General features: G+C 38.9%; 1 protein-coding gene across 4 annotated transcripts in view; it reads left to right on the top strand.

Moving 5' to 3' along the window:
- Nucleotides 1–22,253, top strand: part of Lrp2 (LDL receptor related protein 2) — a 193,938-nt gene that overhangs the window by 98,841 nt on the left and 72,844 nt on the right. For all 4 annotated transcript variants that reach the window (XM_040294432.2, XM_040294431.2, XM_021727069.3 and 1 more), the window contains 9 exons: nucleotides 475–686; nucleotides 1,616–1,800; nucleotides 2,792–3,020; nucleotides 3,927–4,104; nucleotides 5,582–5,710; nucleotides 10,277–10,443; nucleotides 11,371–11,514; nucleotides 16,000–16,109; nucleotides 20,368–20,545. In XM_040294432.2, the coding sequence (XP_040150366.2) occupies nucleotides 475–686; nucleotides 1,616–1,800; nucleotides 2,792–3,020; nucleotides 3,927–4,104; nucleotides 5,582–5,710; nucleotides 10,277–10,443; nucleotides 11,371–11,514; nucleotides 16,000–16,109; nucleotides 20,368–20,545 (1,532 nt within the window). The remainder of the gene's footprint in view (nucleotides 1–474; nucleotides 687–1,615; nucleotides 1,801–2,791; nucleotides 3,021–3,926; nucleotides 4,105–5,581; nucleotides 5,711–10,276; nucleotides 10,444–11,370; nucleotides 11,515–15,999; nucleotides 16,110–20,367; nucleotides 20,546–22,253) is intronic.

The following is a 22,253-nucleotide window of genomic DNA, read 5'->3' as shown; positions in this document are numbered from 1 at the left end:
AACTTGGCATGTCTTATTACTAAAGAGAGAAATTGGGGAAGGGATAATGGGAGACAATTAGAACCTTCTGCTGCAGCAAAATGCCTCAGGGAAAACAAAAATGTTTAAGAGATGATACCTGCTGTGAAAAAGTTGACAGCCTAGTAAAGCAGAGAAGAAAGTACAAAAATAAACACAATGCAAAGAGGACCGTAAGTATAGTTCACTCCAGATGGGTATTTAGATACTTGTTGAAATAGTATTGAAGGAAGAAAGATATTTTAGAGCCTAAAATATTCATGAAAATCAGTTAACTCTTAAGGTTAAAAATATTAAAATAATTCTTACAGGGCTTTTCTCTCCTGATCACTGTAGTTCAAAATCACATCTTCCTTCTGTTATTAAAAGTATTATATGAAATGTTTTGAGACCCTTTAATTGTGTTTTCTCCCAGAATCATTGACATTTTTGCCTTTCCCCTTCTCTATTGGATAGCATCCGAAAGTCTGCTGTTGCTGGTGGCAAGTCAGAACAAAATTATTGCTGACAATATCACCTCCCAGTTCCACAATATCTATGCATTGATCCAGGATGGTTCTCATATTGTAGCTCTTGATTTTGATTCAGTCAGTGGTCGGATCTTTTGGTCTGACTCAAGTCAGGGCAAAACCTGGAGTGCATTTCAAAATGGAACAGACAAGAGAGTAGTAAGTACATTTGTGGGGACCTTCTGCCTGCCTAGTCCTCCCGTCTTAAATCTACTTCTTGTTGTTCAGTAGTGAGAGGAGGCTCTGCCTCTCCAATCCTGGGGTGTTCTCATAGTTCCTTTGAAGCACACCACACTCAGAAGCCTAAAGGTTCCTAGCTCCTAATCTGTGAGTATTTTAGTAAGAGTGTGGTGTCTGAGGGTCCCCCCATGATTCTGAATTCCAGGTCCAGTGATTCAGAGACTTTACCTGGAGACTCTGGAGTCCCTTTTGCAGTCTTTTGTGGATGAGAGTAGAGGAGAGGACAGGAGAGTCAAAGGGTTGCTTTTCCTGGCTTTCTTTTAGTTCCATTTTATTAATCCATCTCCTACAGTTTCAGTTTTCCACCTTTGATTGTTGTTTCCTCTGGCCCTCAGAATTTTATTTTGTAAATGTTGGCACTTAATGAAGATATTCCTCTTGGCATATGAATATATGTTTAAAAAAATTTTAGATGGACACATGCTTTTATTTTATTTTATTTTATTTTATTTTTATGTGGTACTGAGGGCTGAACCCAGTGCCTCACACGTGTGAGGCAAGTGCTCCACCACTGAGCTACAACCCCAGCTTCAAACATTATAAAGTTTAATAAAGTTGCCAAGTTAGCAAATGGGTAGAGCTTTTGTGTAAATGCAAAACCATTTTGAAGTCAGAATGAAACTACCCACTAATTCAATAATAGGATTATCTTAGAATATTCAGAATTATGAAATCTTGTATATTTTTGCAATATTGATTTCCTGGTTAGTTAATGGGAAGACCAAACTTTTCTAAGCCCATCAAGCCACTGTAGCAGAAATTAGATACTTTATTCTAGATTTTCATGTATAGCATCCGTGTTTGCGTTCATTTTCTTTAACACATTTCCTTTACTCACTTGTCTTTAGGTGCACAACAGCGGCGTCAGCATGACTGAGTCTATTGCGGTAGATTGGATAGGTCGGAATCTTTACTGGACAGACTATGCTCTAGAAACTATTGAAGTCTCTAAAATTGATGGGAGCCACAGGATGGTACTGATCAGCAAAAATGTAACAAATCCAAGGGGACTTGCATTAGACCCCAGAATGAAGTAAGACTTAAAATATATATATATATTTTTTCTTTACGTGAATATAATGACAGAAATGATAACATGATGTAGCTGATATGCATATCACAGAATTAAATTCTCCCTTGTTTTAGCATGGTAGGCATCAACTGGTTATTACCAACTCTTTCATCTGAGTAGTCTTCCTCATAAAGTACATATGAGCAATTGGTTGTTCACTTTAAGATGGCACTCACTGACTTATGAGCTTGACAGTGCAATGGTTGAAATGATTGTTGTATAAATATATAATTTTCTAACAAACACATGCTATAATATTCCATAGATGGGTCACTTAGCTGTGACTTTGATACCTTATGGTCACAAAAGAAGAAAGCCAAATTTTCCTGCTTGAGTCTCATGTTATTTACTAGAACAACATTTTAAGTTGTATAAAAAAGAAAAATTCTGCCTCCTGGTTATAAAAGGAAGAAAGAAATTTGCCCATGTGTTTAGAAATCTTTGAAGCTTCTTTCCTTGAATTTACTTAGATTCTATAGATTCCTATCTGCAGGATGGTGAATTAGGCAATTTGTGCACAATGTGATGCTGGCTTCCTATATATTACAAAGTATTACACACCAGTAAAATTTGTGACACATCTCTGAAGAGGAATAAATTGATTCTCTTATCTAAAACACAACAGGGTAGACAAACAAGGACAGATGGATTTTTCTAGACCAACTATTTATGGATTGTACACAAACATGATTTGGCATTGAGACATTTCCATGTCATGATGTACGGCATGGTTTATGAACATTATAAAAACACCCAGATGGCTTGTGATTACATTATGATTACAGTTTTACTTTGTGACACTCAGAGGAAATAATAAACTCTGTGCATGCATTCTGAACTAGAGATGATTTATTTTAAGCAGGGCATGAGCAGGATGCTGTGTAATTTTAAATGAGTTATTTTTCATGTTGAAATATGTGCCTTCTAATAGGTAACTAGTTTCTTTTCACAGTGACCATCTAATGTTTTGGTCCGACTGGGGCCATCACCCTCGCATCGAGCGCGCTAGCATGGACGGCAGCTTGCGCACGGTCATTGTCCAGGACAAGATTTACTGGCCCTGTGGCTTAACTATTGACTACCCCAACAGACTGCTCTACTTCATGGATGCCTATCTTGATTACATAGACTTTTGTGATTATAATGGACAAAATCGGAGGCAGGTGGTAGCCAGTGATTTGGTAAGTTGATAGTGAGGAAAACCAAATTAAAACTATGATAGCAGCTAGGTAGAAAACAGACTCCAGAAAACTAAAATTAATTTTTGAGTTATAGGCATTACCACAGCAATGCAGGGAATATCAACAGTAAGGGGTAATTGGTCCATTGTCAGATTGTGACACTCCAGGGAGAATTAATAATAGCTCATATGATTTAGTTGACCTATAGATGCTGATCTGTTGCTTTTAAAAATTAAGTTTAACAGAAGTCAATACCTTAACTACATTTATATATAAATTTATTTATATAAAAATTTATTTATTTATATATATTTATATATAAACTTATTTATATTTTATATTTATATTTCTCAATTAAAATCTGAATATCTTATTTACTTTTTTACACAATTTAAATGGGGAAATTCAGAAAGGGAGTATTTTTCCAAAGGGCTGATATTGTGTTTCATTTAAGATTCCTATTGTTTCTAGTTCCTGGGACTTGAAGAGGCTCTGGGAAAGCCTCCCTACTATGACAGGTTGATGTGATTCAGTGAGTGGCAGTAGCACTGAGAGTCGGGTAGGGGACGAGAACCCCTGGCTGGTCACATCTAACCTGTAACTAGTTGGTGATCCAGACAGAGCCCCTTACTTTCTGTGTTTCAGTTTTGTTTTCATTTTTAAAATGGATGCCCAGTGTTATTATCAGAATAGACGCATGTATCTGGAAATAGTTCCAGTGGTACAGTAGGATTTGGGACAAGTGATGTATTTGTTTGCTTGTCTCTTGTGCCATTACTTTCCTGTGTCTTTATTGAACACTCCAGTGCTAAGGGAAAGCGGCTTCCTGAGCAGACATCCTTTGCTACTTAGTCCAGTTGGCCTTTGTTGCTGGGTGAGGTCTTATGGTCCGGTTCTGCTTCTCAGGTGCTGCGGCATCCCTACACCCTGACCCTCTTTGAAGAATCCGTGTACTGGACGGACCGTGCTACTCGCAATGTCGTTCAGGCCAACAAATGGCATGGGGGAAACCAGTCAATTATAATGTATAATATCTTCCGGCCCCTGGGGATCGTCGCGGTTCATCCTGCAAAACAACCAGATTGTAAGTGGGAGTAGTGTGTGGAAACCGCTTCTTCTGGGAATGCTGACTGTGGCAGACTCACGTGTTTAGGCGACACATTTTCCTTTTCTTTTCATGCTTTCCCCAGTCCTTTTATTGCTCTTACTTTTATTGACCCTGGGAAAGTCAAACCTTGACAGGAAAAAGGGCACATCTGGATTGTATCATTTTCTTCTGCAAGCGGCTACTGCCTCTGTTGGCTTTTCTCTGAGACTCAGTGTCCTCATTGGACAATTGCAAACAGAGACCAGACAGCACCTCATTCCTCTTATCCAAAACCCTCAGTGTTTTAAAGCAGCTTGTTGGGAAGACTTGCTTATTCCCGCCCCATGTGTCCCTGATGCTCTGCTTTGGCTACCCCAAGCCACTCTCAAGCAAATGGTGATGGTGGCTGGGTGATTTCAACATTTGGCCTTGGCAGGGTTCTTTCTGGAGGGAAGGGGAAATAAGTCAATCTTAACATACTCTATCCTTGAAGCCTTCCTGTGGCTTCTCATCTCACTTCAGAATCCAGCCCCTCCTCTTGCCTGCCCCCTTTGCCCACTTCCTCTCTCCACTCTGGACTACAGTGTGTTCAGAAGCACCCCAGGCCAGTTCCCGCCTCTGAATTTCTGCACCAGCTCTTTATTCTGCCTGGAACTGCTGTCTTCCAGGTCTCTGCAGGAGTTGCTTCTTCATGTCATTTAGGAGTCTGCTTAAATCTGACTTTCTCAGAGCAGCCATCCTCGATCACCTTATGTAAAATAGCCACTCATAATTCTTTTGCTCATTACCTTCACATTCTATCCCCTAGCCCCAAGCAATTTATGAGTTTAGTTCTGTCTCTTTTGGGTAGAATATATACTCCATGTTTACAATAGATCCAGTGCTGAGAATAGTGTTTGGTATATAGTGAATGCTTAGCATTCTTTGGGGGAATGAATGAATTAGATTAATAATCTAATTCTAACATGAACAGATAGCATCTAGGAAACAGCTTTTCAGCTTGGGATACACACAGGGTTCCTCTTTTCAGACAAAACATGTCATCATTAGAAACCCAAAAGATTATTATCTAACTCAATCTTGGACAATCCCAAGTAAATGTCAAGGTCACATAGCAAACACACAGTCTGGTTTCATTTGCTGCAGAAGGTTCTCTTGTAGGTCCTGCAAGGACACATATTATTTAGCATCATATTTCTATTACTTAATGGCTGTTGGTTCATATTCCGGTTATCCATCTGTGACCTTGGATAAGTCCCTCCTCCCTCTTGTCCCTCTTCCGAATTTTATGTTGAAAGCAAGTTGTTAAGGAAGGGTAAAGTCATTTAGAGAAAATAAAACAAGATAAGACAGCAGAGGTACTCATGTCTCCAAAAGCAGGGAGCCTTTGGGGGGAAAATGAGAGCAGGACCCTGTGCACTGTGATGTGGGAGCCACTCCATTCTCTGATGCCTACTTCTCTTTTCTCCTACAGCTGTGAATCCGTGTGCCTCTGCCCCCTGCAGCCACCTGTGCCTGCTTTCCTCACAGGGGCCTAAGTTTTACTCCTGTGCTTGTCCTTCGGGGTGGAATCTCTCCCGGGATTCTGTGAATTGCGTGAAAGGTACAGTATGCCCTTCATTATGCTGTGAAGATGGAGCTGGTCACAGTTTGTGCCAGACCTTGGAAGCTCCAAGCCCACTTGGGATTGAGCCTGTGCCGTGTTCCCTTTGATAGCGCAGGGGTCCGCGGAGTGTGTCCTGTGTGTGGGGATTTCATTGAACACCTCCACTGTAATACAGTTTCTGTATATGAAACTAATGTTATGTATGCATATGATTAAACAGTTTTTAACCTCCTATTTTCTCACATTTGACTATAGTTAGACTTTTTGACGAAATATGATAACTGGAAGTTCTTGACATTTATATCTGGTTTCATTTTCAGGTCCATTGTCTCAATTTTATTTTATAACCAATAGTCCATGTTGTGGTCTGGGTCTTCTGACCCCAATTTCAGTACCTTTAGTACTATCTGATTCTTCAAAAATGGCAGCTGTCTCTTGGTGAAATATTATAAGTGATTGTTGGAGCAATGTAATCTTCATTTCATTGTAGTGTTATTTTACTGGGTTGATTGAAGAGTGTGTGGAGGGTTATTTAAGTACTTTAGGGAATACAAAAGAAAGAAAAGAGATTTCTTCAGGATAATATACTTGTGTATTATAAACTCTTTAAAAGATTATTCTCCATTGCTTAAAAATATGAAAAGTTATTTTAAACTTGTTTCTTTTCATTTCTGAGTAAAGAGGAGTAAATGTGTTTTGATACTGATAAAAATAGCTAGAGACAAATACAAATAAAATGTTAATGATAACCTACTCCTAAATGAAGAGATAACAGAATCAGAATCTAGAGTAAAATTCAGATTTCAAATGGAAAATTTATATTGTGTCCAGGAAATTTATAGTGTTTATAGACTGTGCAGGTAGGTCCGTGGGCTTACTGAAAATCAAATTCCATCAGTATGTGATATTGTACAATGATACCTTCATGATGAAAGATTTTTAATTATTGGTAATGCTTACAAAAGGGACTAGCATTTGCCATTTTTCTACAGAGACTTATTATGCTCCTAATCCTTGTTGACATTGTTTAATTTAGTGTGTCCTCAGAGTCTTTCAGGAGAAGATTAATCTGGGCTATAGACATTTTGGATACAAAGCATTCTTTCACTACATAAAGATTTTTAACTGTGCATTGGGGATTGGTGTAATCAATATTACGACCTCATGGTGATTGATAAATGTTAATTCTAAATAGTGCCTCTTGTTGTTTCACAAATGGCTCCACTCGTGTTGTTCCCGTGGGTGGACTTTGCTGATGTGGAACTTTCTCATACTTCACACTTGGTTTCTGAGCTCGAGTTGGGGAACTTGACTGTCAACATATGCTAAGTAAGATGTTTAGAAGATTTAACATATGTAGATGAAAACATTTTACTTGATTTAATTATTCTATAGTCTTAAATAGTGTTGATTAAGTGTCTGGAATATCTTTGGAAGTGCTTGAGTGGTACTCTTACAAAAAAACACTGATATTGTCTAAGATCACCTTTTAAAAACATGCATTAAAATATCTGGAAGAAAACATATATAAGCACCAATAGTGGGTACAGTTAGATGGGGGATTCTGAGAGATTTCTTTTTTTTTTTTCACACAAATTTTGTATTATTAAGTTTTAAAATGAGAAGTGTCATAAATTTTAAATTTTTATCCTTTTTATTTAGAAAATATGTTCTCCACAATGCCCAAACTAAATAAAATAAAACTCAGTCCAGAAACCCTTAATATCCTCAACTCCATTCAGTCTGAGAGGCCCAGGGCACTTGCTTTAGTATTCTGTGCAAAATGAGAAGAATAAACTCCTTCTACTCCAGGAGAGGCTGCAGGGCCCATCAGTTTGTGACTAAAGGAGGACTTTGTGACTAAAGGAGGACGTTTATTTGAGGATCACCATTTAATGTCACCATTAACTTCCATTCTGACTATGGTCCCTTCACTCCTCTGCCGTCACTAACCATAATGGGATCATGATATGAAAAATAGACAGGAGCAGATGATCTTCAATTTCAGAAGACTTGAGACCTGTGACTGAGTACAGCTTAGCTCTCACCTTTCCTGAGCCCTCTACTGTCTATCCTTCTGTGCCTGCTCCTTCCATATCATAGGAAGCTATCAGGACCCACGGGCCTAGTCTTGAACGCTAGGTGCTAAATTCTTGAGGGTCAAGCCTTTGGCTGATTTGTGCATGTCTGCCCATTGCTGATGGTACTTTGTGGCATATGGTGGCCCTCAGTAAATGTTGAATATTCTGTTTTTCACCCATTTGCCCCTTAGGTAGCTGTATAGTGTCACTTCTTTTTTCTTCTCCACTGAACACTTTTCATGTGCCCCCTCCTGTCCATGCCATCTGTGCCTCACTGGTGGCTTCTTCTCAGGTGCTACTCTGGCACCTTCCCTCACTCTGACTTTTGAACACTGGCTTTTCTGCTCACAGTGTTCATTGGTGGTAAATCTCAGATACACCAGCAGCTATCACATAAAGATCCTGGGAAGATCCCCAGGAAGAAGTAATGGATGAGGAAGGACTAGAACTGGGTGAGGCTCAAGGGAAGAGTCAGGAAGGAATACATTTGTTTTTTTATTTTATTTTATTTTTAAAGAGAGAGAGAGAATTTTTTAATGTTTATTTTTTAGTTTTTGGCGGACACAACATCTTTGTATGTGGTGCTGAGGATCGAACCTGGGCCGCACGCATGCCAGGCGAGCGCGCTACCGCTTGAGCCATATCCCCAGCCCCAGGAAGGAATACATTTGATGAATGAGAACCCCAGTCTTCCAGGCTTTGAATCAGGCTTTGGTTGAGGATTACTCTAGTTAAGCAAGAGGAAGATTACCCATCAAAAAAACAAAAAAACAAATAAACAAACAAAAAATAGGATCAGGTTTTGAATGGGTGAAGTTTAAAATTTTACTATTTCTTAATTTTACAAATTAAGAAATGTTTTTTTCTTATTGAACAAATGAGCATTTATAATATGTAATCAATAAATCATTGAATAGTATCTCATAATTTCAAGGTATGTCTGAAACTTTTATAACCCTCATTTTTCATTATTACAGTTAAACTAAATGAGTGGCCATTTGATAGTCAATATTTAGTGCCTGGCCTTTTTGCAGTATAGTGATCTAGTGATGGAGAAGATATATTTTTGGTCTGTGACCTTGGCTAAATAGCTTAATTTTTTTGATCTTCATTTGCAAGCTGGGAGAGATAACTGTAACACAGAATTATGAGGCTTCAGGGAAATAAATTAAGTGAAATTATATTTACCTGATGCATGCTGTGTGACACATATAATGTGCCCCATCTCAACATATTGGGGGGCGTATTTTGGCAATTGCAGTTGTTCAGAAGCAATGACTGATGTGGAATGTGGAGCAGTGGAGACAAGGGTTTGGGTGTTAATGGCCCATCTTTTATTACATTGTTCCCTGCAGCAGTGACATAGTTCCTGCAAGTTTCATTTGCCTCAGCTGAACACAACTTTGCAAGCTTCTTGTAAAAGACTAAACACTAGATGTTGTTGTACTAAACTCTAGATGTTTATAAAAGTGAAGCATTAATAGTTGCAGATTTATATTAAATCAAATTTAAATTTGTACTAGGTTAGTAAATGAAGAGTTATTTCCCAGTAATAAAAATGGTAAGAACAAGGAAAAGTTAATGAACTGTCAAAAACAAATTAAGAAAAAGTGTCAAGAAAATCCTGCTGATCATGTAAAGCTTCCTGGATGATCAAAATAATGAAAATATCATTTTTAGCTCTTGAGAGTTATGCAATGATTAATCATTTTATACTTTCTCTTAATATGTGAAACATCTTATGCTTTTAGAAACTTATATTCTAAAAGTTTCTCTTTTTGTGAGAGAGGAATTCTTGAATTTTATTAATATTGATTATTTGATGATGGAGCAATAACCAGTATAAGTATTAAATTATTTTTAAAAAATGAATTTTTACTATCTGTTCAAGAGCGTAAGTGACTAATGGTTTAATTCAAATATTGTGGAGATATTTGCATTTTTGAGAACTTTCAAAGATACTATTTGCATATTCATTCATACATTTATTCAGTTATGTGGTCATTCCTGACCATAAATATTTACTGCAGATATTTATTGGGCAACTATTATATGCCAGGTTCTGGGTACACAACAGTGAAAAAAATCAAACACAATCACTCTTTGGGAGTGGGAATCTAGTGAGGAAGGCAGATAGTAGTCAACTCGGATGAGATTATAAATTTATTTATTAGAGTAACGAGTCCTAGGTGACATTTCGTAATATTTTATTTTTTGAACATGCTTGAAGCTGGTAAGCTGCCATTTACCAATGTTCCCTTTCGCATTATTTCCTTTTTCTTTTTCCAAGCCCAACTCCCCTTTGCCTGAGTTTCTGGAACTAGTGAGGTTTGTTTGTGTGTCGGAAGGGAAGAACTTTCTAACTGTGATGTTTATCCAACACTGATGGCTCATCAGTGTGAGTGAGGAATTAATGAAGAGTAAGGTGAAGGTCTGGGAATCGTTTAATATAATTTTGACAGATATCCTGTTCTTTTCACAGATGACCAACCTTTCTTGATAACTGTAAGAAGCCATGTGATTTTTGGCATTTCCCTTAATCCTGAGGTGAAGAGCAATGATGCTATGGTTCCCATAGCAGGCATACACAATGGTTTTGAAGTGGAATTTGATGACTCAGAACAATTCATCTATTGGGTTGAGAATCCAGTAAGTTTTGATTAACATTTCGAGTGTGTAACTTCATCTGGAAGAGCCCAACCATGCTGATGCCTTCTGATAGACAGACTTCTGTTGGACGGATAAAAAGGAAATGGTCCAGAAATTAATTTGTCACTAAGTTTTTTTTTTTTTTTGATTTAGGGATGGGTCTTAATGTGAACTTGGTTTGGAGTAAAGATAAAAAAAATAACTCTTTAGCTTTAAAGTACTAAGCAAATAGAAGCTTTGGGGTATTATTTATTGATTCAGCAAACATTTACTAAGTGCTTACAACTTGCCTGACACTGAATGACCTAACTATAGAGCACCTGCTGGCAAACCATAGTCACAAAGCTTTCCCTAGAGGGGCTTTGAGCTTGTAGATGAGATTAATATAAAAATGATCATAACTCAAGACAAAAGCAGTAGTTTCCTAAGGGAATTCCAGGAAAGCTCTTGATGAGGTTGCAGGGGCCTTTGATCAGGATCTTTGCCCCAGGGTAAGAATGCAAGCTCCACTACCCTTCTGCTTGGTTCCCTTTCCTCATGAAAGCAACCTGCAAGAATGGGGAAAGGACAAGGAGAATAGAAAGGAGGAGGGGAGGAAGATCACTGTGTTTGATGTCAAATATGTTCGTGGCTTCTGGTCTACATCTGAGACTTGAGTTATTTTATGACTTTTATACCTGAAGTCACTAAGATATATCTCTGTAGCCCTTACCTGAGGTAAGCTGAATGGTAAGCCTGTGTATTCTTGTGACACACTGAAAATATCAGTGTCTTTGAAAGGTTGCTGGCACTAGCATGACCCACAGCGAGCCCTGAGCCTTTGTCCCCACCATGTGAGGAAAGTTAAAGAAACCCAAGAGCCAACCTGTAGGGGAAGGCTCCTGATGTGGCCTCCATACAGCTCACCTCTGTTGTCTTTCTTCCCAGGGTGAAATTCACAGAGTGAAGACAGATGGCACCAATAGGACGCTGTTCTCTCCTCTGTCTCAGCTGGGGGACTCGATGAGCTTGGCCTTAGATTGGTTATCAAGAAATATTTATTACACAACTCCTGGAAGTCAGTCCATCGAGGTAATGATTCCATAATAATAGATTTTGAATCCATGTCCAATTGATTCTCAGAAATGGTCTCATATGAATTTTGAAATTATTTGTAAACGAGAAACAAATAGGAGCCGGGCACGGTGGTGCATGCCTGTAATCCCAGTGGCTCAGGAGGTTGAGACAGGAGGATCACAGTTCAAAGCCAGTCTCAGCAAAAAGCAAGGCACTAAGTAACTCAGTGAGACCCTGTCTCTAAATAAAATACAAAAAAGGGATGGGGATGTGGCTCAGTGGCTGAGTGCCTATGGGTTCAATCCCTGGTACCCTTCTCCCAACTCCCCCCCTCAAATAAGAAGCAAACACAGAGAAGTATTGTTACTAAACATCAAACTCTCTGAAACCAAGGAGGAAAACTACCTTAAAAATAAGTTATTGGAACTATACTACCGTGTTTCTATGAAAGGATATTAGGTAATTTGTAAAAATAATATGTAAGAAGATAAATGAAAATTGAATAAGAAATTTAGCAAAAAGAGATTAGGGTAGGAAGGAAAATTTCACTTTTTTTTTGTCATCTAATCTTTAATGCTATTTGAGTTCTTAACTGAATTTGTAAGTTACCACTATTCTTAGATGGGGATCTCTCTTTGGCTCCAATACAGTTTTCCTAGCAGTAAAACAGAAAGTAGAAACTTGATTCTAATTCCTTTGATACTGTCTTCTTTGAAATAAGTGTTCTTTTTACTCCAATTCCCAGAAGAAATTTTAGATGGGTTGCAAGTTTGAAATCACGTGAAGTAAGTTAAATCCAAGGTAACTTGACTGATATTGTGTGTCTCTGCTCCAGGACAAGGACACAACCTGTACAGGATTATTAATTCATGATAATTTTGAAAGTGAAACTTCCTAAGGCAGAGGGAGGGTTTTCTGAGTTTAGCAGGGTCCTGCAGAGTGACCATTCACTGCTCTGGGTGGGTACCAGCTGGTAAGGGGACTGCTCTTTGGAGCATTTGAAAAGATAAATGCTGGAGGTGAGGAAAGTGCACAGCAGCCTGGTGACAAATTAGAATAGATTGGCCAGGTGGGGCTCAAGCTGGAACAGTGCTTCCTAGTTCACAAAGTCTTTCCCATCTCATTTACTCCTCATGGCATGCCCAAGGGTAGGTGGACATGCAGCTGTTCCCTTAACACGAAGTGCCCCTGGAGACTGTCTGGTTCAAGCCTTTTGTTTTTTACATAAAAAACTGAGGTTCACAAAAGTGGAAAAGTTGCCTTGGATGGTCAGCTTTTGGATGCTGGGTGGCCGTCTGCCTTTGCATTCTTACAAGCCACAGCTCCAGAAATCTAGGCCTTTCTAATGCCCTTTGACAGTGGCAGAAAGTGTTTTTCACAATCTCAACTAAAAATGATCATCCTCTCATTTAAACAGGAGTAAAATGGACTGCCTATGACCCTCAATAAAAACTCATATTTCCCTGGAGGCCAATCGGTGCAAAGCTGTCTTAATCCCAAATGACAATTATTATGCTCTTTTTGTGTCTCTCAGTTCCTTACTTGGTAATTTTTTTTTTGTGTGTGTGTGTGTGTGTGTGTGCTTGGGATTGAACTCAGGGGCACTCCACACTGAGCCACATCCCCAGCCCCATTTTTGTATTTTACTTAGAGACAGGGTCTCACTGAGTTACTTAGTGCCTCACTGTTGCTGAGGCTGGCTTTGAACTCCTGATCTTTGAACTGTGATCCTCCTGTCTCAGCCCCCTGAGCCACTGGGGATTATAGGTGTGTGCCACCATGTCATAAATGGGGTTCTTGTCTTTTAACCTGGAAGTTCTTCCTAAGCAGGGAACAAGTCTTCTCCATTAGTTAGGTATAATGAAAAGGTTGTCCACTGGAGAATAACTGAGTGTGTTGTGTGTGTCTTGTTAAGGCCACTTCAGCCACATAAACCTAAAGTTTGTAATAGTGCCCCAGTGCCTTGTAACCCAGGGAAAGACATTCAGATTTGGAGTCCAGAGACCTTACTCTTGAGTCCATCCTGCCAACTCCTATTGGTCACTCATTCAGCAAGCACTAGCAAATGTTTTCTATGGGTTAGTCCCATGGTGTGTTCTGAGTGATTAAAAGTTATTTTTTGTCCTTTTAAGTAGCTAACCCATTTGAGAGACACATAAACAAATAACTTTGCTTCAGTATGATAAAGCAGTGAATATAAAGTGCTAGGTCTCAGGTCAGAGGTAGAAATGAAGGGAAAGAGGAGTTAGCTTTCTAGTAGTGGTGACTTGTGAGATGAGCCTTGAAGAATGACCAATACTTGTTTCTTCCAATGAAAAAGTAGGGAAGAGGCATCCCAGTCAGAGATTTAAACATTTAAATGAAGACTCTGAAATATGAAAATGCTTTTTATGACTGGGAATAGCACTGTATTTCCTCAAATTGTGAGCTGTTTGACCTTGGACACATTACTTAACTTCTTTGTGCCTCCATTTTCTTATCTGTGAAATGAGGTAATGGCTCCATAAGTAAAAATATTTTATGGCATTTTGTGAATACAGAGTGCCATTTCCCTCAAATTATCAATGTATTTAGAAGGTCCAAAAGAGAATAAAGATCCAAGGGAAAATGGCCCTTTTAATGCTTTTATGTTATTTTTTTCTTAAGTGATATAAATCTAAACAATTCTTTCAGGTGAATGTTATATTAGTTAAGAAAACTGGACTAGTGTTCACTTATTATGTGTATGCTCTTTCAGTGTTGGTAATTGCCATTTAATTCCAGCTTGACAATAGAAAAGAAAGGTGGAAGAAATTGTTCTCCACTAGGGGTAGCTGTGTGTCTATGCTCTAAAGGACTGAAGAGCTTTTAGCTGAAAAATGAAGCCCTCAGAATGGCGGTGAGAGATGCAGTCTGCAAAACAGAGAGGAACTTGATTCTGAACCAAAGAGATCCTTAGGCCTAGGCAAAGGAGAGAGAGGCAGACTGGAAAGAGGAAAATTATCTTAGTCCAAGCGGGAGCAAAAGACATAGGAGATAGCAAAAGATAGGAGAGAGAGAGAGAGAGACTGAGAGAAAATAAGGGAGAGAAGAGGGTGTGTGTGTGTGTGTGTGTGTGTGTGTGTGTGTGTGTGTGTGTGTTAGGGGAGAGGGGAGGGAGAGAAGCAGACATACAAATAATCTATTTGTACTGCAAGGCAGTTTTGTAGAAAGCCCTGATGCAAGTCAACAGGCATTTTCTAATTCCTTATTAGATGTCTCTCCAGCGGTCTCAGATGCATATTAAAATAGCTGCATTCCCCTAAGAAACATGCTGCTAGTCTGATAATCCAGGTTTCTAGCATGTCTTGTTAACATTGTGATTACAACAATAATAACTAAAATGGTGGCTTTGGGAAAGCCACTAAACCTCCCTAGGCCTCCTTTTAACAACTGTTTTTATTAGTGATTGTAATCATACATAGTCGTGAGGTTCGTTTTGATTTACTCAGACATGCATGGAGTATAATTTGTTCCATTTCAGACCCCAGTACTTCCTCTTTCCCTCCCCTCCTCCCTCTCCCTGCTCCCCTTCCTCTACTCTACTAGTCTTTTTTGTATTTATTGATTGATTTTTAATTGGTGCTTTATAGATAGCCATAAAGATGGAATTCATTCATGTACATAGCACAATTGGTCAATTTCATTCTGCAGTTCTCTTTCTCATCATCTATAATATGAGCATAATAATAGTAGTATCTCTCTCACAAACTTATTTGTGAGGATGGGAATATGATAATTAATAATGCCTAGCACATAGCAAGTGACCCATAAATGGACCAATAAAAAATAGGAGACACGTATTAAACACAGTCATGCTGTGCACTGGTCTGAGTGCTTTCCCTATATTATCTTTCAGTCCTGTGAATTCTAGTCTGAAGTTGCTATTAAAACCCACATTTTGCTGGTGAAGGAACTATATTCAGAGGTGGATTTCTTGCCTCCGGTCATTTGGTCAGGACCTGGCAGGGCAAAGATTTGTGTTTTAACTCAGGCTATTGAATTGAAACAGAATTCTCTGAACTCTGAGTGGATTTGGACTGCTTTGAGCAACTGTTTGCAGTCATGAGCCCCTTAGTGCCATGGCTCTGTCACTGGGGCACAGGAAGCTGTGAGGCTTCTATGTCTTCTAAGGGATTCTCTCCGCTGCTTTTGAAGGCATTCTGCAATCTCTCTAGGCAGTGGTTCTGTTTGTTTATCCATTTGAATCTCTCTCATCCATCTTAGTTCCTTCTCCTAAAATTTTGGGTGCATTGAAAATAAGAATTTGGAAGGTGATTTTGCCTTTCTTGAAACTCCTAATTTCCTATTGGACTGATTTATTGAAGCCCTCAAATGTGATTAGAGATCACCCGCATCTCTAGCAATTGTTTCTCATTCATCCCTAATCACACTTTAGCATTTCTTGTGTAAGTTCTTCATTTCAACTGTGTTTGTTTTCCAGAATGAAATTCAGTTCTAATAAGTGACTTTGTTCTTTAGGTGTTGACACTCCGGGGAGACACCAGATACAGAAAAACACTAATCACCAATGATGGCACAGCTCTTGGAGTAGGTGTTCCAATAGGCATAACTGTTGATCCTGCCCGTGGGTGAGTGGCACACATGTTCATAACAACATACTCCTTAGGGCATTTTCTGATTTCCTATGTCAGCATTTGAAAACTATAGACCTCAGTGAGGACGAGAAATAGCTTTGAGCTGTATTTAATGTGAAGAATATAATTTATACTTTGTTCTGTGTTCTTCAAATTAATAACACTGGACTGAAAGTTAATTCCAAATCAAGAACTTTAGGAATTGAAAAGTAGAATTATAAGACTTACAATGCATTCTGACTTTGAATGAACACTGAAAGCTCTAAGGGAACTAAGGTCATTGGCAGCAGACCTTGAAGGATGAGAGGCTTCCTGTAGGTGGAGAGTGGGTTGCATCTGGGGAGTGGTAGGTGAGGCCAGAGGGCGGGCAAGGCAAAGGAGGATGATGGGATTTAGCATGATTGTGGGAGGGGCTGAACCAGAAGCTTAGAATAGGGGGCAGTTGACCACAATGGAGATGCAGCTGCTAAGGTCATTTGGAGACAAATTGTGGGGGGGCTTTAATGTTATGCTGTGGATTGTATTTTATTCTTTTAAGTAAGTTGAGACAGTAGAGAATTTTGAGGCAGTGAAAGGATTGAATCTGTGTGGTAGAAAGATTGGTTGGGACTGGGGTGGAGAGAGGCTGGCCATAGGGACTCTAGAACAGGTCTTATTGGATATAGACTAGTCTGCCAGTCAGTTTAATCAGTTATTAATTTTGTTTCTTCATTTTTTTGTATTATAAACCAGAAATAACAAGTTGTAGAATATGAGCATCCATTTTTTGTTTTTTAAAGAAGTAGTCATTTCATTCCAAGTGGATTTGGACTTTCTATTTGGAGGTCATCAGATTCTTAGCCCTGGAAGGGAACTGAAGGAGTAGTTTGTATTAGTGCTCAAATAAGGATGACATACTAACTAAATTCAATCCATCAAAGTAAAAATTTCATTCTGTGCTTGCTGGCTGGTCCTAGTTTTCAGTTATCCTTCCTAGAAGAAGGACCTCCTTGATTTGAAGTTCCATTCTTGAAACCTGAGTCCAATTATTCATTTTTTTAATTCATATGAAATTTATGTATTGTACACCTATTGCCAGGTAGTGTATTAGTTAAGACAGGTTAACTGTGGAAGCACATAAGTGCCAAAATATGTAATGGTTCAGAGGAAATAATTTATTGGTTTTCCATGTGGGCACCAGAGCTTGGGCAGAGGATGGGAGGAAGTTATTCTGTATAGTCATTCAGGAACCCGGCTGATGGGGGCTTTGCTGTCTTCAGGAGGAGGTTTCAAAGGTCATTTTGAGTGTCAATATCTTTGGAGTAGTAAAGAAAGGAACATTCAGGAATGTGCTGGGAGGTTCTTATGGGCCAGACCTACAAATAGTGAACATCACTTAGCTCACATTCCTTCAACTAGAATTCAGTCACTGGACCATAGCTGCCTGCTAGGAAGGAAATGAATCTAGATTTTTATCCAGAAAGAAAAGGAAGACATTGATTTTAGCGAGCAGAAGCAGTCTCTGACAAGGGAGCAGACACAAGGATGAATAAAGTCATAATCTGCAATGTCAAGAATTTATAGCTTAAAAAGAAGGATAAAGCCTGTGTATAAATATCAATAATCCAGGTCATTTGGCCTGGGTCTTAAAGCAGCCATAGGATTTAATAGGCAGAGTTGACTTTGGAGGAATCATCCATGATGGAAAGGATTAAAGTCAAGAGCAAAGGGATAGAAAAGCGAGATCATGTTCAAGTAGCATAGAACGGCAGCTGGGTTGGGAAGCAATTAGAAAGGCTTAGATTCTTCAGAAGTGGGAAGAGAAACAGGACAGAGACTTGTGTCTGTGTTTTGGATGCTCAGTAAAGAAACAGCCTTGAGAAAGTTATGGTCAGTGTCATTAATCTTTTGCTACAGAAAAATATCACTGTGGATGATCACTAATAAATGGTTGAGGCAATTATAGAGTCCCTGGTGACATCTGGGAGAGGAAGTTCAATCAAGATAGAAAGGGTAAAAATGTTAGACTACTCTCTTATGAGTTTTGTATTGAAGAATTAGGGAAAGATAAACTTGTAGTTCAGATATAACAGGAAACTTGTTTTTAGACTAGGGAAGCCTGAGCATATTTGTGGGAGTAGACAAAAGTTCACTGATTAAGACATAATTGAGAGTGAAAGTTAAGGGGGAAGGAAACAGGAATTTATGAAGAATAGGAATGACTTGTTAGGGACAGTATGGGGAACTTGACATAAAGTCAGGGAGGGATGAGAATCCTCATTCTACTACTCTACTTTGTGCTATGTTCAGCAAACATAGGGAAATATGGGGGAGGAGAGGGAAAAACAGGAACTAGGAACTAGGAGTTAGAAATTAGCAAGATAGAAACAATGTGAGTTCAAGAGATAATCAAGAATAATATCAAAATGGCTACAATGAGGTCTGGATGCAGAAGGACAGAAGATTTGGGAGTTCAGGCAGTTTAAGGTCAAAGAACAAGTTTAACAGGAAAAGTAAAATTGGAGCATGGAAGGGATGGAAGAGTTTATTCAAAGCAGAGAATTTCAAGTTTGTGAACTTAGAGGCAGAGAAACTTAGAGCTGAAGAGAAGTCAATGAGATAAGTGTATTGATTGGATGGTGGATATATAAAAAAAGACTATTTGCATTAAAGGCCTTGAGTACTTTGAGAAAAGGTGTAGAAAGATTACATCTTGAGGCTGTAGCAGGAGATGAGGTAAAAAGAGGATTAAAACTTGGATTTAAAAAAATCATGTTGTCAGTGAAAATGGAAAGCAGCCCTTCAAATATTGTAATGAATTTTCATATATCTCAGATGTGGTAATGTTGTATGTGAACATAGCGAATATAGTTCATTGGTTTCACTGTGATATACAAAGAGAAGAAAGTCATAGTTACTCCCTGATGTGAGCATGCTAATGGTATTCTACTTTCACAGGAATGTTTTATGCATTCTCTTGTATTTTGCATTGAATTTCAAAACTTTTCTTTTGCAGGGGTGGGGGGATGGGTACTGGAGATTGAATCTAGGGACACTTAACCATTGAGCCACATTCCCAATCCTTTTAAAAATTTTATTTAGAGACAGGATCTCACTGAGTTGCTGAGGCTGGCTTTGAACTGCCTCAGCCTCCCCACCTGCTGGATGATAGGCATGTGCCACTGCACCTTGCAAAGCTTATCATTTTTCATGATAGAGATCAGATCAAGATAGTAGCTGGTCTTGTGGTAGATGGTGATGTGGAAGAGAATTGAGGTTTGATCAGTGAGCAGGGATATACTTGGCAATTTTTTATACAGACTTTGGCCTTCCCAGTGTACTGGGTTTTATGTGATTCTCTGAAGTAGGGTTGGCAATTGATGTAGTCTGTTGTCATCAGCTTCCCACCTGTCATACAAGCTAAAGTTTAGCCACCAATGGAAGATCCTAGCCTCCTGTTTTGGATATCAATTTTAAATCCTCTGCCCACACCCCCAAATTAACTAGGGAATTATGTAGACATTGATAGAACACTGGTTAAGTGCTCATAACATATTGTATACAAGACACTGATGTTTCAGATTCCTCCATTGGACTGTAAGCACCTTGAGATCAAGAAACAGGACTTAAAAACAGCATACTACAGGGGACACAGCCACATCAATGTTAACAGCAGCACAACTCATACTAGCTAAACTGTGGAAGCAACCTAGATGCCCTCCAATAGATGAATGGATAAAGAATGTGGTATATATACAAAATGGAATATTATCATTATTCAGCACTATAAGAGAATAAAATCATGGCATTTGCAGTCAAATGGATGGAGTTGGAGAATATAATGCTAAGTGAAGTTAGCCAATCCCAAAAGCCAAATGCTGAATGACTTCTCTGATTTAAGGAAGCTGATTCATAATGGGGTTAGGGTGGGGCATGGGGGGATGAGATGAACTCTAGATAGGGCAAAGGGGAGGGAGGAGAAATGAGGGGACATGGATGTAGGAAAGAGATGAACATCATTACCCTAAGTACATGTATAAAGACACGAATGGTGTGACTACTTTTTATACAACCAGAGGTATGAAAAATTGTGCTCTATATGTCTAATATGAATTGTAATGCATTCTGCTGTCATCTATAACAAATTTAAAAATAAAAAATATTTTAAATTAAAAACTAAAGAAACATTTTTCATGAAATATTTATAAGTTATATATGCCATTCACCCTCATATCTACCTATTGTTAAATGCTGGTGTTTTTCACGGTTGTAGGAAACTGTACTGGTCAGATCAAGGAACGGACAGTGGGGTTCCTGCCAAGATTGCAAGTGCTAACATGGATGGTACATCTTTAAAAATTCTCTTCACTGGGAACCTTGAACACCTGGAGGTTATCACCCTTGACATCAAGGAGCAGAAACTCTACTGGGGAGTCACAAGCAGAGGAGTGGTACGAGCACCCTGAGCACTCTTGGTTCTTCCCTGCTGAGCTGGAGCGCTGATTCTGAATGTGCTAAGTTGTCTGACAACTTGACCAGTATTTACTGCCCTGTCTCCCAATAACTTCTCTCCCTTATTCAAATTGTGCCCTAGTTGAAGTCTGATTCATAGTATGGATATAACAGTTCCCTAGAGAATGCTATTCATTAATCCTCCCTGCCCCACACACTAACTCTTGGTTTTTCCAAAAGTTAAAGTTAATTTTCCAGGATAAATTAACTCCATTTGTCAGTTCATATTTGTCCTTTAGAGATATTTATTTCATGTTTTAGTGATTTTAATGCTTTTCTTTGAAAATACTCTAGTCTCTCATTGCAGAGAGCAGAGGGAGAGAGGGGAGAGGGCTGTAAGCTTCTGAGGTCAGCATCCTCTCTTAGCTACATATTCTTCTCTAATGTCCAAATATGGTTGATGCATGTATGAAATTTCCTTTACTGGTAATTTTAAACTCCAAGATCAAGTTCATTATATCCTTTAATAAGGAACAGGAATTACGAATTTTCATTGAAATAGTTCTTGACCTTTACTGCTACGCTCATGCAGCTGAGCTGAGGTGAGGCACATAGGAAGTGCTTGATAATAATAACTGATCAACTTAGCATTGCTTTGAATGAAGAATATGTGCTAGACTCTTCCTTGCTTTCTAAACAGTAGTCATTTCTAATCTTTGATGCTGATGATCTCCGTAATACTGTGCAGTAGGTTTTCCTCTCAGTTCATTTTCTGTTCAACAACTACCAACTAGGGATAACGGGAACATATCTCAGCATCGTAAAAGCTGTCTATGCTAAGCTCCAGGCCAACATCATTCTAAATGGAGAAAAATGGAGAGCATTCCCCCTAAAAACTGGAATAAGACAGGGCTGTCCTCTTTCACCACTTCTATTTAACATAGTTCTTGAAACACTGGCCAGAGCAATTAGACAGAGGAAAGAAATTAAAGGGATAGGAATAGGAAAAGAAGAACTCAAATTAGCACTATTTGCCAATGATATGATTCTATACCTAGAAGACCCCAAAAATTCCATCAGAAAACTTCTAGAACTAGTAAATGAATTCAGCAAAGTAACAGGATACAAAATCAACACCCATAAATCAAAGGCATTTCTGTATATCAGTGATAAATCCTCTGAAAGGGAAACGAGGAAAACTACCTCATTTACAATAGTCTCAAAAAAATAAATAAAATACTTGGGAACCAACTTTACTCTTAATATGGACTTATAATGATGACAGACTTTGAGGACTAAAAAGAAGTAGTGGAATGTATAAGAGCACTCTGCCGATTTGGATGTATGTGTACGGTGATGAGGAAGCTCTGGTTTCTGCATATAGGTTACAGCATGCTAGCGCATATAGGCTATGGTTTCTGCATATAGGTTAGCGCATGCCAGGCAGGGCTTGGCAGCTCCCTCCCTCCCCTTCCCCTCCTGAACCTGTGATCTTGTGACTCTCCTTCCTTTCTCCACAGCAACTTCCCTCACAGTTCTCCCCTCGCTAAGTCCTGCCATTCATCCTTAGCCTCTTTCCTTATATGCATCCTTTTCCTGCCACCTCCACCATTCTGATTCTACCGTGGCCCCCATGACTGAACCCTGCTTGTGTGTTGGAGTCATGCTGCCTTCATAAAACCAGAGTCCACAAGTTTGATCTCTGCT

Source organism: Ictidomys tridecemlineatus, chromosome 7, assembly GCF_052094955.1.
Source record: "Ictidomys tridecemlineatus isolate mIctTri1 chromosome 7, mIctTri1.hap1, whole genome shotgun sequence".
Classification (NCBI taxonomy): domain Eukaryota; kingdom Metazoa; phylum Chordata; class Mammalia; order Rodentia; family Sciuridae; genus Ictidomys; species Ictidomys tridecemlineatus.
The sequence above is the reverse complement of the archived record's forward strand: the minus strand, read 5'-3'. Positions and strand labels throughout refer to the sequence as shown.